The sequence below is a fragment of the Erythrolamprus reginae genome, chromosome 12, assembly GCF_031021105.1.
Source record: "Erythrolamprus reginae isolate rEryReg1 chromosome 12, rEryReg1.hap1, whole genome shotgun sequence".
Lineage (NCBI taxonomy): Eukaryota > Metazoa > Chordata > Lepidosauria > Squamata > Dipsadidae > Erythrolamprus > Erythrolamprus reginae.
Genome location: NC_091961.1, coordinates 17,205,316 through 17,222,458, shown reverse-complemented (window position 1 = coordinate 17,222,458; position 17,143 = coordinate 17,205,316). Strand labels below are relative to the sequence as shown.

The following is a 17,143-nucleotide window of genomic DNA, read 5'->3' as shown; positions in this document are numbered from 1 at the left end:
TGACTTGGCAACAGGCAGAGCAGGAAGGGGCAGACTTTGGGTATAGTTACTAACAAGCTCATCTCTTCCTATCTCTCTGGTGACTTTCCTCCTCTCAGGACACATGGGATTGATTCCCTAATTATATAAAAACATTAAAGAAGGAATGTAGTAACTATTTTAGGATTCCAGGAAAGAAGAAAATAACTTCCCCCCTCCCCTCAAGAGAGAGGGAATGGGCAGAGGTGCATTCCCACTAACCCATGGTTTGCTTAGCCACACAAACTCTGGTTTACAAACCGCAGGAAATATTTCTGCAACTCCTCCAAAGGAGCATCAATTTGCTTAATACTTCCCTATGGTCTGCCCCTAAGCTCTGTGAATTCATCATCTGTCAGAAATTACACCAACAAACCAGAAGAAAGCAAATACAGGGGTGCCTTAAAAGTTGTCAAATTTGTTACTTGATGCATTTTGGTGCAAAATTTTTGCCCCAATACTTGTTCTTTGTTTGGTTCTTGGTGCACAAGCTGGAAACTGTTGGTGTTGGCTACCTCATAACTTATTCTTTCCAGCAGAAACAAGGGGTCACATATTAGTCATGTGATTTGTTTAGCCCTCATCATTTTTAGTACTCATCGTGCCTCCCAGAACCAATTAATGATGAATACCAAAGTACCACTGTACTTGAAACATGGAATGGCATGTCCTCCATCAGTCTTTAAGCCAAGTCTATGATGTAACCAGGGAGCATCAAAAGTAATTTTTGAAGGCTGTACTACAGGTATGCTTGTCAAATTATGAAGGCTAGAATTTATTTCCAGAACACCACAAGACCTCGGTCTTTAGGGCAGAACGGTTTTTCTAGACAGGGCTAGGCAGTCATTGAGCATGTGTGGTGGAGAATATTAAATTCTGAAAACAATTGGGAATTTCATTCTCTGGCTTTATTGAGCCAGAGCATTAAAATGTAAAATGAGAAAACTCAAATAAAGACTGTATGGCTCCAATGAGCTGAACTCTTAAGAAGGCCGTCTTTTACCAGATATGAGTGAAAGAAGCAGGGAGAAGTTCCCTCTGAGCCTCTGATATGACAATCATTAAATGGATGAATGGGCGAATGGTGAATCAACAATGGATTGCTATATAATTTTGTTCAAAAATAAGCTGCATTGTTGAAGCGGATTAATTCCTAGGCAGGCATAGCACTGCCCCCTGATTTAATTAAACTGCTGGTGTTGAAAAATGCTGATTGAAGCTAAAGTCTCCATGTAGGAGAGAGGATGAGGTATGAGAGATCTCTCTCACTTCTAGGCGTGCACAGACAACCTTCTGAGAAGCCTCTTTCAGTTAGTTTGATAGGGACTTTTATCTTTTCAGAGTATAACCAAATTTACTGCCTTCAAGAAGAACATCAGTTTTGAAGTAGACACCAAACAAAGAAATAAAACACCAATGGATAAGCAATCGCTCAATGAAAACCACCATGGGCAGAGAAAAATGCCACCAATGAACCCCCTCTCCTGGTTCAATGCACAATCACTTGTTTATTTGATTGCACATTAGGAGTTCCAAGAACAATCAATCAGGTGAAATCCTAGCAGGACATGATGATATGGAGGTCATATATTTACTTGTGAGCAATTCACTGTTGTGTAACTCATGTGTGACTTTTACTCATTGTGATTATTTCAATAAATTAGCAATTTGTTAATAATTTCCCGTCAAAGGCACCACATCTGCTGATTCAACTTGCCAGCTAGCACCTACCTTGTGGTGAAGCCTGGCCCTCCAGGGTATGAATTGCGATTGTACATCCCAGGCTGCACGTAACCTTTGCCTGTGGAACCCTCAGGGAAAGGCTGCTGTCCTATAAACTGTGGTGAGTTCATACCAGAGCCACTGCTGGCCACACTGGGCATCATGGGATTGCCAGTGGTGTTTCCTCCAGGACCCATGGGGTTTCCAAAAACCTGCAATAGATCAAGGGGGAAGAGAGACTTCTACTAGATCAGCAATGCAAGGATCTACTTGTGATCCAGCAAGATGTGAAGAGGGATGAGATAGGAGATCTGAATCCAGGGAGTTAAAGAATCAGATGTTTCCACACGTGCTTTAAGTCCAGAAATTTCTTTTGTATCAGAACTGAGTTTATATCCAGTCCTAGCAGCTTTCTCTGGAAAATGCATCTTTGAACACATATGTGATGTGATATATATGTGAGGATGATAGACAATTCTTTTTCTTAGAAAATCTCAGCAACTTGATGCAAACTGGATTTCTATTTAATTTCTGTGTACACTATGTAAATTCAGGCTTACAACTTCTAAAAGTATTATGTTTATGGGGGAGCGGGGAAAGGGGAAACAGGAATCTTCTTTGAGCTTTTAAAAAACACATAAAATTTATAGGACAAAGAAAAATTAGGGATGGCCCAGCCTAGCCAGATACCTGCTGCCAATATGTCTTCCAAACCTCAAACTTTGGAATTGTTTAGGATATTTAATCTGGAGTAAATAACAAATATCTGCTATTGTTAAGTTAAATATCAGTAAAGAGAGGAACCCAGAAAATAACCAGAAAGGCTGTCAGGAAGGTTGTGCTTTCTGACTTTTTCCTACAAGGACTTCATTGGGCATTTTGATTTTTATAAATGTTATTTCTCTGGATTACTTTCATTTAAAATCAAATAAGACTCAGGTAATTCTGAGATTCAAGTCCATTTAAAGAGACCAAATGAAAGCAAGCATGTAAAGATTTTTTCTTCCCTGCAAGGACTCAAAGCAGAAAGAGGCTGTTGTGTTACAACAGCCTTCCTCATCAGATGAGACTTTGGTTGAGAATGTTTGGTAATTCTTGGTCAATCTAATATCTCACCAGCAGATGTCAGAAAAAGAATCAGAGTACAGTAATATAGATTAAGTGTTGGGTTAAGCCCAATGAAGTCTATTCTCACTTCATTGCAGGACTTTAGCCCAGACATTATCTCACAACTAGCCTACTTCACAGTCACTTGTAGGGAAAATGGAAAGAGGTACTAAAATGTAGCTTTATGTTCCTGGAGAAAAAGTAGAATATACATTTAATAAATGATGTTGAATCAACATTCAACTCAGGCCTGTTTAGACACACCTCTCAAATGAATTTAAAGAAACTCATTTCCCAAGAAAGTACATTCACGGTCTGCTTTTAAGTGTGAAGGAGACCTACTGAATGTGGAGGGAATTCTTAGAATTATGTTATTAAATTAAATTGTAAAATTTGCAGGGCTGGAAATACACATGGCTCATTTTACATATTGCTTCCTTGCCTTTAAGCTCACTTTTATAACCAAATAATTTTATCTCTTCTTAAGCCACAAATGTTTTCAGTTTGTTTTGTGTATTGAGCTTCTGGTTTTACCAAAATGAAATTGTAAAAACTAATTAGTCTAAAATGCTAAATGCCTCACTGTGTTGTTTTCCTTAAGTGTAACAAATTAACATATCTACTTCATTTGGAAACTTTCACATTGCATAGTATGGCCTTATTCCTTGAAAACAGTTGAAGATTGAAATGTACCAGAAGATAGACTTCAAGCTAGATGATGAGTTTTAGATCAACAAAAATAAAACTTTTATGTGGAAATACTGGTACTAGACTTGGAAGTAAACTTTTTTTAACCTGTTTTGTATCAGGAATTGGAGTGGGGTGGGGCTTGGCAAGGAAAGTCCTTTGTTTGATTCTTGGTAGATTATCTACCAGCTCTCTCAGCTAAATACCTCCACTGGAAAGAAAGAAACTTGGATTGTGAAAACTCATCTTTTTCTCAGTCGAGTTTTTCATAGGCAACTGGCTTTAGTGATATTGCTAGTTTGATATTGTTGTTTCCCTGTATTGCTGCACAGAGTTGAATGAAGCTTGAAAGGGGACTTTTAAGGACAGCTCAAATATCATTTTAAATGAAAATCAATTCTCTGATTCACCCCCTGTAGAAAAGAATGGCCTAGGGACATTTTGCTCCAGGGTCTTGCTCCAGGGTCTTATTTTAGCAAAACTTGACAGGGGGTTGAACTGGGTGCCCTGTATCCACTCTCCATCCACCCACCCACCCTCCTCTGAAGGTTGCAAAGGGTACCTGGCTTTGGGATGTGTTGCTGACGCCCCAAACAGTGGTTACCACCGAAAGAGATCCTGCGGGCTGATTGGTATTCTGTTGCCAAGGAACTGACTCGTAGGCATATGAACCATCACTAGAAAGGAAAACAAAACAACACAATGCTGATGTGCCATGTCAGCAATTAAGAACCTCTGGGGAAGTGATCAGAGAAGGGGCACAAGGAGAAACGAGGGTGATATTTGCAACTGGATATGAAGAAACAGCAAGCAAGCCATCCTGAGCAAATTAAAAAAAAATAGGATTGCTAGATAGTTATGATCATAACATGAAGCCTCTGTTTCCAGCAAATTACAGGAAGAAGGAAGACAGCAAAACTGCAGGGGAAATCTGTAGTTTTGATGGGAGGTGTGTTTCCCAGAACTTCTTGTGACTCTTGCTCTCTGCACTTACAGGCTTACTACAGTGCAGCCCCCAAACCCTACAGAGGAGAGGAACCTTAGGATTCATAAGTAAAGGTGGGGCAGATCCTAGGAAGAAAGCAGCACTCTTCCACACCTTATTTTGTCATCTGCCCATTTTATGGCCATCTTCTTTCAGTACCTTTAAGTATGCAGCTTAAACTAGCCATTCCCTCACCCCAAAATTCAAAGAATGCAATGGATTCTGGTTTGTCCTTACTCTATGACACTGCTAATCTCCTCAAAGGCCAATTGAAAGTTCACCTTGCAGGCAGTCCTCAATGTAGCCACTGCATGAAGTTACAATGACCCTTCATTTAGCCACAGTGTGAAGTTACAATGACTTCAACCAGTCCTCTCACAAACACTGCAGCCTTCCCAGAGTCTTGTGACCAAAATTTAGGTACTTGGCAACCAATGTGTATTTACAATAGTTGCACCACCCTGGGGTCATGTGATCATCAGTGGTGATTTTCTCAGCTGACTTCCAACCAGCAAAATCAAAAGGGGGGGGAAGCTAGATTCGCTTAACAACTTCATGATTGATTTAACAGCTGCTATGATTTGCTTAACAACTGTAAAATTGGGCACAACTGCTTAACAGCAGCAATTCTGTTTCCAATTGTGGCTATAATTTGAGGACTGCATGTACGCCTTCCTTTTATTAGGTGGTAACTTCCAAATGGGAAACGAGAATTGCTGCTCACTCAGGGATGGAAAACTCTGCATTCCACCCAAGGGCTTCACTGTGTTTTCTGCCTTTTTACAACCCTCAGGGCTGGAGGCAATAACAAAAGCAAAGATTTCAGGGTGCTGAGCCCTGTTCCCACATTTCAAGAGGTGCCAAACAGCAAACCTCCAGGCTCAGATGAAAAGAGGCACGTGTAAAGCTGATAGAGGAGGCGAGCTGTATCATACTCACCCATGCGGGGTGGGAGGTAGCGATGGTTTCATTGGGTTCATGGGGGTCATTGGCTACAGGGAGGTAAAGGGGCTGGGTGCAGGATCCAAGGCCACACAGGGAGACTGGTCACTGCCTCTCAGATGTCACAGCAGCAGATAGACTAGAGGGAAGCAGGCAGGAAGTAAGACGTTAGCAGCGGCACAGAAACACAGGAAGTCAGGCTGTCCGTCCCAGAATTATGCACAGTATTTCCCAACCTGGGAAGCTTCCAGAGATGTGGCTTTCTGCAATTCTCATGGTGATGAGAAATTCTAGGACTTGAGGTCCATACCCATATTTCTGGAAGCTGTCCAAGTTGGAAAACACTGCAGTAAACCAAACCAATCTTTTGTTGCAGTCCAGAGAGTGAGACTTCTTCCCCCACATCCATTTTATCTTCTCAACACATTTGCAAAGAAAATGGGACTAAGGAAGGTGGAGACTTGGCCAAAGTGCCCAAATGTAGATACTTGAACTCTACCTCCTCCAAGGTCAACACCTTTACTTATAATTAATTTATGACTGACCCCGCAAGTGGCAACTTCTCCAAACCAAAGTGGCTGGGTGGAGATGACTGCCCAAGACACATGGCAATATACAGAGCTCATCTCTCAAAACATGTGCTCTCTTGGCCTCGATGGTAGGGCCTCCCTCTGGTTCCCCTTGTGTCCTCAAATACCCTCTTCTCCTCCAACAGAGTCAAGGCCAGAAGTGGGTGGCAAAGCTGGCACCCAGTCAACCCAACAACTTTGAGCTCTTTTGTTCTGGAGCAGCAAATGTCTCCCCACCCCTTTTCAAGATGCCATGTTTAATTTCTAGGCTGTGCAGGTAGAAACCAAGTGCACACCTCTTGTGTCTTCTCTTCCACAATGATTTGTCTGTGGCCCTCCCCCTTAGTTTTCCTGAAGGGAAGTGGCCCCAGTTGTTTAGCAGAGGCTTTCAGCTCTAACTACGTCACTTTATACAGCGGCCAGAAGGAACTTGGCGTACTGCCCAGATATGGCAAAACAAGGTCCTGGCAGGAGCAAGCTGTCGAGCTGGCCTAGTTACACCAGATTAACTCTGTGTTGCCCACAGCTTCCGGTCCCACTCAAGAATGCACATCCATCACTCTACCTAAGCATCTATCTGGCCCTTGGAACCTGAAAGTGCCAACACATTCTTTGTTATCACACCAAACAGAAGAAGATACTATTCAGGGGAGGGAGACCACAAAAAGCAATTTTATCCTCTCAACAGTCAAGAATTGCAACCTGTTTTCCATACACAGATGATGCTGAAATGCATCTCCAACAATGCTGGCTAAATAGCATGGTTGTTGGTGAAGAAACTTGGGAGCAGAAACCTCCATAGGACCAGAAGTTGTCCGGTCTAATAATTTAAAAATAGCAGCTAAGTTAACACAACATGTCCAGCCTATGGTATGATTATGACTTAGCAAGTGCAAGCTAAGGTGCAAACCTAGACATTTGGGTGTAGACAACAAGCTGTTGGTAAATCACTCACGAGTTAGAGCACCTTGTGATGCAAAGTCTGTATGGCTGCAGAAAGAGAGCTGCCTCAACATTCAGGGGGTGTGGGTGGTAGGTCAGGATAAAATAATGGTTTTACGGGATATAAGAACCCTTATCTTTACATAGGTAACTGAGAGTTCTTTTAATATATTAAGAGAAGAGACTGTGGAGAGAGGAGGAGGAAGAGAATCTAGAGTAAACCCAATCTCCTTGACCAGACTCAAGGAAACAGGCATCTCTTTCTTCTGTTGTTTTTTCTCCCAGTCTGTCTAGATAGTGGGAATAACATAGTAAGAATAGTAAAGCAAACATGCCCAGGCAGATCTAATTAACTCAATTTAATTAGCTTTGGGGAGAAACCATGAGAAGCCCTATCTCCAGTCCCTCCTCCCCACCTATCCCCAACCTGCTCTTCAAGAGAAAAGTAAAATTTAGGGAGAGAAATGTTCCCCTCCATTCTTCCCATTACTCATCCCATGCAGAACAACAATAGCAGTACAGTATGTAGTACTTAAATTTATATACTGCTCACTTCACAGTGCTTTACACCCCTTTCTAAGTAGTTTACAAAGATAGTATATTATTCCCAACAATCTGCAGTGATTTACTTAACTGTAACAAAAAAAGATAAAATCAGGCAACGGCCTTGCTTAGCAATGAAAATTCTGGTCCCAATTGTGGTCATAAATTCAGAAATACAGGAGCCATGAGGGTGCAGTGGTTAGAATGCAGCACTGCAAGCAAGTTGCAATAAGCAGGTTCGATCCTGACTGGCTCGGGGTTGATTCAGCCTTCCATCCTTCCAAGGTGGGTAAAATGAGGGCCCAGATTTTGGGGGGCAATAAAGGGATTGTCAACTGCTTAAAGAGTCCTGTAAAACATTATGAAGCAGTATATGAGTCTAAGGGATAGAGTGCTATTACTGTACTTGTATATTCCCCTTTAATGTGGCTAATCCACTGAGCTGAAAATCTGTGCTGATGTTGCAAGGATGGTAGATGCCTGTTGACATGATTGCAGTTTCCTAGATATGTGTTACCATCCTAAGGGCACACAGAAGCCTTGGCAACATGCCATAAAGCAGGACAGGGCAATTGTGGTCCCTTTATGACTTTAACTAACCATGATGGCTTTGGAATTCTGGGAGTCCACAGAGAGGGGCGACATATAAGTCCAATTAATAAATAACAAATAAATAAATTGAAGTCCACAAGCCTTAAAATTGCCAAGATTGGACTTTAAAACAGTCTTCCTATAATTCTTCTTATTGCATACTTCTTAGTAATCATTTCAGGGAATAATGGCTGGGTGGGGAAAGACCTACAGAAAAAGAAGAAAATACCACAAGGCCCATTTTCTCCATTCCTTCATGTCCATGAGATTCACACATTTTAAGGACATTATTTGGAAAAATATATATCGAGTAGAATGTAAATGCAGCCATTCTTGTTCATGCTGGCTCAGGAATTCTGGGAGTTGAAGTCCACAGGTCATAAAAGGATCATTGTTGCCCACTGCTGCCATAAAGTACTAATTGCCAGTATGCTTTTCAACAAGGACAGGCAGAAGAAACAAAAGGGGGCATTTCTGTTAGGTAAGAGCAAGCAGGCCGTCCTCCTTTGCCTGTCTATCTCAGATCAGCTGGGACAACTGGTTTAAGTTTTGCTTCTGGAATGGTGTACACTTCAGACTTTCTCTACCCATTACTGGTGATCCTTTATTGTTCTTATTAACTATTTCAAAAGCTATTGATTATTTATTTATTTATTTGTTTGTTTGTTTGTTTATTTATTTATACTTACTGCATCCCAATCAAAGCACGTTGAACCTAAGAAAACAAGGTTTGCTGTAACTAAAGATATCCTTCTCCTCCTGTTCCTGTAACAGATCCTCTGCTCTATATTTTGCTAGGAGAGTCTGAACAATGAACACACACACACACACACACACAGTTATTAACTGGGACAGCTTCTTCAGAAAGAAACCATGCTTAACCCCAAAATGCATTACCTACTAAAAGATGGCAGAGTGTCAGACAGAAAGAAAAAGACTCTCACTTAGATATGTAGGGTGGGGGGAAATGAGGTGGTTTTTTCCCCTCAAAAACATTGCCCTGCAGATATGCTGACCTTCAGTTCCCATAATCTCTAACCAGCAAGGCTGGAGATTTTGCGAACTGAAGGTCAATGCTTGCAGAGGACTGTGGAGGGCTGAAGAAGATATGACCCTTCCCCACAAGACATCTGATAGTAGCTTGGAAGAAAGTTTTACTTGTGGGGAGGAAACTGGCATGGGAGGAGGAGGGAAACAGAGTCATTTCTCAGCTAACCAAAACATACAATCTGACAGCTTCCAACTGTCAGTTAAAAACCCCATTTCCCTCAGACAAACCCATTGCCTCATCTGGGACTGGCCACAAGTCTTCTAACTGCTCTTCTGTACATTTAAAGAAAAAAAAGGGCTGTTGTTTTTGTAGTGCAGCGTGGGATGGTGTGCCAAGAAGGGGAATACACAAACAGACATACAATGTGTGAAGGGGAAGAGCAGAGGGGGGCAATTAGGGCTCACCCTGGTAGGACAAAAGGGTGACATGATTGGAGCACCAAGATTTTTCATAGGAAGCTACAGAGATCTTTTTCCATTATAAAAAGTTCATGAAAAAGAGTGGAAAAGAAGAACCGAAGATAGTAGTACTCCAGTACTAGTCTCCAGTAGTACTGTAGAGAATAAATGTAACTCAAGGTTGAATTGTGGAGTTCTTGGTTAATTTGGTTGATCATTTGCAGACATTTGTTTTGTTACCCAGGTAGGTAACATCATCAATGTGTTGTGGCCCACCAGCAGCCCATGCAGCTGATAGTAAATTCCGTCAGAGAAGAGGCTGATGGGGTGATGCACCAGTGGTCTGTGCAACTGGCACCCAAGTTGGACAGTGAGGAGGCTGCAGAGGACTCGATGCCAGAGCCAGAGATTCAGCCAGGGCCTTCAGAACCTCCTGAACCTCCCATCAGTGATGAATAAGAGGAGGAACCTATTCTTAATGCAAGGGCATGCAGAGCTGCCAAAAGGCAGGAGTGGTTCCTTGGAAGGAGGTCTCCTTGAGAATAGAATTGGGGCTAATTGGCTACCCTAGCCTATTTAAGGGATTATGATGATGGCAGCAATTTGCTGGAAATAATGTTCATTCATATGCATTCATATCTTGAATTCAGAAATGTCTGCTCTGCTCTTGTTCTCTCTCTTGGCATTCTTCCTGCATCTTCCTGGCATCGGACCAGAATATCTCTGGGACCGCCTTCTGCCGCACGAATCCCAGCGACCAGTTAGGTCCCACAGAGTTGGCCTTCTCCGGGTCCCGTCGACTAAACAATGTCGTCTGGCGGGACCCAGGAGAAGAGCCTTCTCTGTGGCGGCCACGACCCTCTGGAACCAGCTCCCCCCAGAGATTAGGATTGCCCTCACCCTCCTTGCCTTTCGCAAACTTCTTAAAACCCACCTCTGCCGTCAGGCATGGGGGAACTGAGACATCTCCCCCTGGCCTATATAATTTATGAATGGTATGTTTGTGGGGGGGTGTATCTTGTTTTTTTAAATAAGGGGGTTTTAGAGACTTTTTAATATTAGATTTGTAATACATTGTTTTTTGTTATTGTTGTGAGCCGCCCTGAGTCTGCAGGGAGGGGCGGCATACAAATCTAATAAATAAATAAAATAAATAAATAAATAAATTGCTTCTGGGCATTTTGTCAACCATTGATTTATTATGCTGGCAGTTAATGAAGTTGAATTAACAGCCGGTGTTCAGCAAAAACTGCTTTAAGCAGTATTTGTGTTTGCCAACTACTAAGAAAGCTCATTAGTAGTCTTTAATTTAGTAAACAGAGGTCTGGACAGAATTTATGTGTGCTGCATTCTTGTGGTCCATAGCTGCAGCAGAACACAGTGTCCACTGATGATACCTAGTTAGATAGTGATACACCTGCAAACAAACAATCAAACTCGGAGAGCACCAAGGACTCTGCATATAAATACTTACACCACAGTGGAGGAGAGAAAAAACTGGTCATTTCTGAGAAATTTCCCAGTTATGCTATACAGTACAGATTTGATATCTTAGTGCCTGTGTGAGGTGTAGGACCACAACTTCCATAAACCCACAAAAACTATGGTAAGTACCCCATATTGGGGACTGGGATTACACTTCAGAGTGTAAAAGTTTGAAGTATTCTCTGAATCTAACTTCTCCCCCCACTCCCAGAGTAGTCATGCTTTTGCCCCTGGTAAAGTTGTCAATTTTGATTTTAAATAAAACCAGCTCCTCTTCCTTAATCCCCCACTAACTTTGAATGTTAATGAACAATCATGTTTATCTCCTTGAGATGGACAAACCTTATCTAATGATGATTAAATGAGAGAAGCCACTCTTAAAAGCTGCAGAGACATTCTGAAAAAGAACATCATGTGTGTGGCTGATATTCACATCCTTTGGGAGAAGATGGCTGCAATAGTGGGGTTATTCTAATTATTTGTTTGAGCTAATTGCAAGCCTATGACACCATATAGGCAGCGGGATATTACATTTGGGCAAGATATATTTTTCCTATTTTTGAGGGAGGCTATCTTCTTCCCTTTTAAAAAATAATACTGAAACTCTTGACTTACATTACATGTAGCCACTGACTTACAACTATTCGTTTAGTGACCATTCAAATTTAAAATAGCATTGAAAAAAGTGACTTACCACTCATCCTTTGTGCTTACAACATCACACCATTTCCACGGACACATAATCAAAATTCAGACACTTGGCAAGTATTTATAAAGGTTGCTGACTGCCAGGGTGTTGTGATCACCATTTGAAACTTTTCACTCGGCCTTCTAGCAATCAAAGTCAATGGGACATCTCTTTTTAAATGAAACCTAAACTTTGAGTCCCCCCACCCCAAAAAATTTAAGAACTCTTCCAATCATGATAAAGAAACAATGCTTATTTTGCAGAACAAAGCAAGTGTATGCATGCCACAAGTGGTTTCAAAATGAATTGGCAGTCTTAGCTAGCTGTGCAAGCATGGGGGGCAGGGCAGGGGCGGGAGGGGTAATGTAAATTGTCTTCTTCCCCCCCCCCCAGCAACTATTACATAAATTAATCTTCCTTTCCTCCCTCCTGGCCTGAAGTACCATCCATGTCATTATCCAAAGGATATGCAGGTTAAAAGATATACATACTTGGGAAAAAATTAACATCTTATGAAAAGCAGAAACAGAAACTGATGGGAAAGTAGATATCTGATACAGTATGCTAAGCATTCAGCTAAATTCAGAGGATTTCTATAGAGTTTTAGTTAGTTCTAAGAAAGGCATTTAAAAACAGCCAACAAGGGTTGAAGTGGATACAGGTTATATTTTTCATGTTTATCTTCTAAATTTAGTGGTAGAGGCTGATCTAAGCACAAAGGGACTACAGCTCTGTATTCAAACAGCATTTATTTATTTATTTGTTTGTTTGTTTATGTGTTTGTTTGTTTGTTTGCTTGCTTATTATTTATTTGATTTCAATGCCACCCCATCCCGAAGGACTCAGAGCGGCTTACAACAAAATATAAAAGTACAGTTAACAATAAAAACAAGTCCAGTAAAAACTCACAACTCAGCAATCCAATCAACACAACATACCATTCAATACGATTTGGCCATGAAAGATGTATAATTCATGGCCCCCAGGCCTGCCGGCAAAGCCAGGTCTTTGCAGCCTTTCAGAAGGCCAACATGATGGGGGATGTAATGACATCGGGGGGGGGGGTTGGTTCCATAGAGCCGAGGCAGCCACAGAAAAGGCCGTCCCTCATGGCCCCACCAACCTGCATTGTTTAGTCAGTGGGACCAGGAGAAGGCCAACCTTGTGAGATCTTATTTGTTTCTGGGAGGTATATGGCAGGATATGGTCCCATTAATAGTCTGGCCCTGTAGGGGCCATGTAGGGCTTTATAGATAATAACCAACACCTTGAATTGTGACCAGAGACTAATTGGTAGCTAGTGCAACTCATATTCAACCCATCCCATCTCTCTCTCAAAAAAAAATACTATTGCATTACTACTTCTCGTTTTCCCTTAGCCACAAGGAGATGCAACAAGAGCAAGAACCGGGTGTTCAAGATTTTTTTGCCTCTTCTTAAGAACCATTTTCTACTTAAGAACCCAAGCCCGGAAAAATTTCCGAGGAAATTTGAGAGCGGCACGAAGGCCCAGCCAGTTTCCTGCCATTCCCCTTTAATCCCGGCCATCTCGGGCTTTTCTGGGCTGCCAGAGGAGCCTTTCGGTGGCGCTTAAGGAGGCTTTTGCAGTTGAGAGCAAATGAAGCATTTTCCTTTCTCTGGGCGCTTGGAGAGCGAATAAACCTCTGCCAACGCCCAGAGAAAAGAAACGCTCCCTGGGCTGCCCAGAGTGAACGGAGCGTTTTCCTTTCTCTAGGCACTTGGAGAGGGAATAAATGACTTCGCTGTGGTGATTCCCTTGCGCTGCCTCCCATACACCCGGCGCGAGGTTGCCTCTCAGAGCGTCTGGGCACAGAAAGGCAAAAGGGGGCGCTTCACCCCAGCTGGATCAACTCGGCTTCAGTCAAACCGAAGAGTCACCACAGTGAAGGAAAAGCGCCGGCTACAAAACAAGTGAGTGAGAAGAGAGGGGAGGCTTTCAGCATGGGAAGGAAGAGGAAGCAGGCAGCAGCAGCAGCAGCAGCAGCAGCAGCAGCAGCAGCAGCAGCAGCCTTTCGATCAAAGGAGCAGGAGGTTTCCCCCTTTCGCGTTGCCTGGGTTTCTCTCTCTAGTGCAGTGTATGGGAGGCAGCCTCGCGCTAGGTGTATAGGAGGCGCCTCAGAGTCCCTCTTTTTTTAAAAAGCCTTAAATTTTTGGATTTGTTTTATTCCCCTCACTTCACCTTCTTCCTTCGGCAGTGACTGTCCTCCTCCTCTTCTTCCTCCTCCTTCTCCCACCCAAATTCCAAGCTTTAATTTCTTTCCTAATAGGTTTGCGTGCATTATTTACTTTTACATTGATTGCTATGGGAAAACTTGCTTCTATTTACAAACTTTTCTACTTAAGAACTTGGTCACAGAACGAATTAAGTTCTTAAGTAGAGGTACCACTGTACAGTATTTTTATAAAGGTAAAAAGGCTACCTTGCCATATGCCTGAAAAAATGCAGATGACCACTAGATGGCAGCAAACAGTTGCAATTTGGTACTATTTAGAGGCCCTGGATTTTTTTCAATTTAGATTAGGTAGTTCTAATATAACCTGGAGCAAGGCAGCCCATTCTGTGTAAACAGAGTGAACAAATGAACAAGAGGCCAATTCTGCTCAGTTAAAATCTTTATTGGACTCTGTCAACCTTTAGGAGTAAATCAGGTCAAGAAATAGGCACCACAAGAAATACAAGAAGGCTATTGATAAAAGCTGTAACAACAGAATCTTAAAAACTTGGTGTTCCTCTCCCCACTTCCATCTTATACCAAAGAGAATCAATTAAGGCGGGGCAATTTTTGAGCTTCTTTCTTAAATCTTCCTATTTTCCAGGGGCAAGTTCATGTTTTCCTGAGGGTTGTCAAGGTCCTCTTCTAATACCATGGACAAATATCATCATCATGTTTTCCTATAACTTATTCTTCAAGGACATCTCTATACATCTCAACAGATTGGTTAAACCCAAAGACCTTTCCGATTGGGTACTATGGGAGCTCCTTTTCCTAGACATCCAGGTTGGGGAATACTGGCTGAGTGTGTTTATCTAAATTTGAGACTGGTCTGGTGCCTTTTAAACATTTAACAAATTGCAAATATTATGAACCTTTAAGAAGATCATAATTGGAGAAAAGATTTTCATTTAGATAAACTGGTATACAAGGTACAAACAGCTACAGGTAGTCCTTGATTTACAATCATTCATTTAGTGACCATTTACAGTGGCACTGAAAAAAGTGCCTTACAACTTGTCCTCATACTTATGGCCATCACAGCATTCCCCACCATCATGTAACCAAACTTCTGGTGTTTGTCAACTGGCATGTAACTATGACTGAGTTCACATGATCACCATCTGCAAGCCTTCCCAGCTGGCTTCCAATGAACAAAGTCAATGGGGGGAAGAGCCAAATTTGCTTAATGCCCATGTGATTTCACTTAATGTCTACAATGATTCACTTAACAACCATGGCAAAAAAGCTCATAAAATAAAGCACAACTCATTTAACAACCATTTAGCTTAGCAGCTGAAATTATGTACCAATTGTATTTTGTAAGTTGAGGGTTCCTTCAAATGTGGAACAGGAGTCATTGAATTGATCTCAGTGGGAGAAGGAAGACAAAAAGCAGACTTGAGGCATGGACTCTGTTAGCAAACCACTCTTAACTGATCCTGGTTTATTGTTCCCCTTAAAAATGACATGTCAGGTATATACTCCCTTAGCAGCATTTGTTTATTTGAATTTGTTCTGAAGTACAGAATGGTTCATTTTTCTAGTTTACCTTGCACTCCCTGCAACTTTTCAGATAATATATTTGAAGTCCTTCTGGACTGGGTGGCATATCAGTCGAATAAAATAAAATAAAATAAAATAAATAAATAAATAAACCCATGATGGCAAACCGATGGCCAACGTGCCAGAGGTGGCATGCAGAGCCCTCTCTGTGTGGACACACATGCCCTCACCAGCTGCTCTCCTGGTTTCATAGGCTCTTTGGATGTAATCCCAAAACAACTGGAGCCCCACTTGAACACCATATGCAATGGCAAAATCACTATCAATCAATTGCTAAGGGCAGCTTTATTAGAACAGCTTACAATCAGACAATCAAAAAACAAAGTCTACCTATCACAGGCCTTGGGGAAGGACTTTAGTCTGATAAAAATGCCAAATCCAATCTGGCTGACTATAAGACCAATCATGATTGAATCAAAATGCATGCTCTTGACTCTCAGTGACTCTAGATTATAGTAGAGAGCTGACCTTTTGGGACTAAATACTTCACTTATTCTATTTGCAAACATATCATGAGTAATTATCTCACAGACAGACAGTGGCACTCTGCACATGCTAGAAAGCACTGTGTTCATATAATGGGCAAAAGGAATGACTTGAGGGTCAGGAACAGTCGCAACCAAGACAACAGTCAGATAAAAAGAAACCTGAGTCTGGAACAGATTTGTAATCTGAGTAAATGTCCCAGGCAAGACCCTCTCTGGTTCTTGCAAAGACAAATAAGGGAAGTGGGGAAATATATCTCATGTTAACTCGAACAATAAGATGCTTTTCACAATAGATAATGGTTTAGATCTCTCCCCCTCCCTTCCCACAGAAGGGGCAGAATCAACAGGGAGTTAATTGGGACAAATATAACTTGAGTCCAAAGGATAACACAGCCCTTAGCAACTCCACATTCAAAGTCTGGCACTCTCTCCCATTAATTAAATTAAATGAAGCTTTATTTGTTCTTTGTTTTCCTTTTATTTGGGTGTTTCTCTGGAGAGGAATAATCTAGGGTTTTATCAGGAAACAACCAATGCAGGCAGAAACAAGAACTTCAGTTTAGGGAACAAGGATGGTCGTTTCATAAACAGCATTGTAGTGTAACACATGCTGATGAGTGTATGAGTGTATTATAAAAAAAAGCCCAAACTAATCCTCCCTCAAATATTTTTCTGTCTGAAAGTGTGAGACTGCAGGATATTTCTGGTATCATTAAGTAAGATCTAGTAGGATTTTAAAGTCTGGTGGATTTCTTGAGCAGGACTTTTTATACAAGTGGGAAGGAAAGGAGATTGCCAAATCACTTCTAAAGGATGCACAATAAATCATTCAAGATCTTTTGAATTGCTTCAACCATAGCAATGAGATATTTCTGCTGAATTTGTCCCCTGAATAATTTTATTTTGTGTTTTGCTGCAATTTAGGAGACCTATCAGGATCACAGAGCAAACTAAGACAGTCCCAGGTAAGGTTCCATTTCATCTGAAAAAGGCAAATAAACACAGAGCCTTCTCTGGAGAAAATCTGCAAATACAGTGCTAAAATGTACAGAAACTTATTTCTGAAGAAAGCCATCAAAAGATGCTTCAGAAAAAGTGGTTATATTTGCTTTTTTTACTCTGGCACA

General features: G+C 41.5%; 1 protein-coding gene across 3 annotated transcripts in view; it reads right to left on the bottom strand.

Moving 5' to 3' along the window:
- The window catches only part of ZMIZ2 (zinc finger MIZ-type containing 2), a 101,928-nt gene that overhangs the window by 32,773 nt on the left and 52,012 nt on the right, over positions 1-17,143 (bottom strand). For all 3 annotated transcript variants that reach the window (XM_070765330.1, XM_070765329.1, XM_070765331.1), the window contains exons 2-4: positions 5,459-5,600; positions 4,097-4,211; positions 1,750-1,952 (exon numbers count right to left, since the gene is read on the bottom strand). In XM_070765330.1, coding sequence (XP_070621431.1) covers positions 1,750-1,952; positions 4,097-4,211; positions 5,459-5,508 — 368 coding nt within the window. In that variant the 5' untranslated portion in view covers positions 5,509-5,600. The remainder of the gene's footprint in view (positions 1-1,749; positions 1,953-4,096; positions 4,212-5,458; positions 5,601-17,143) is intronic.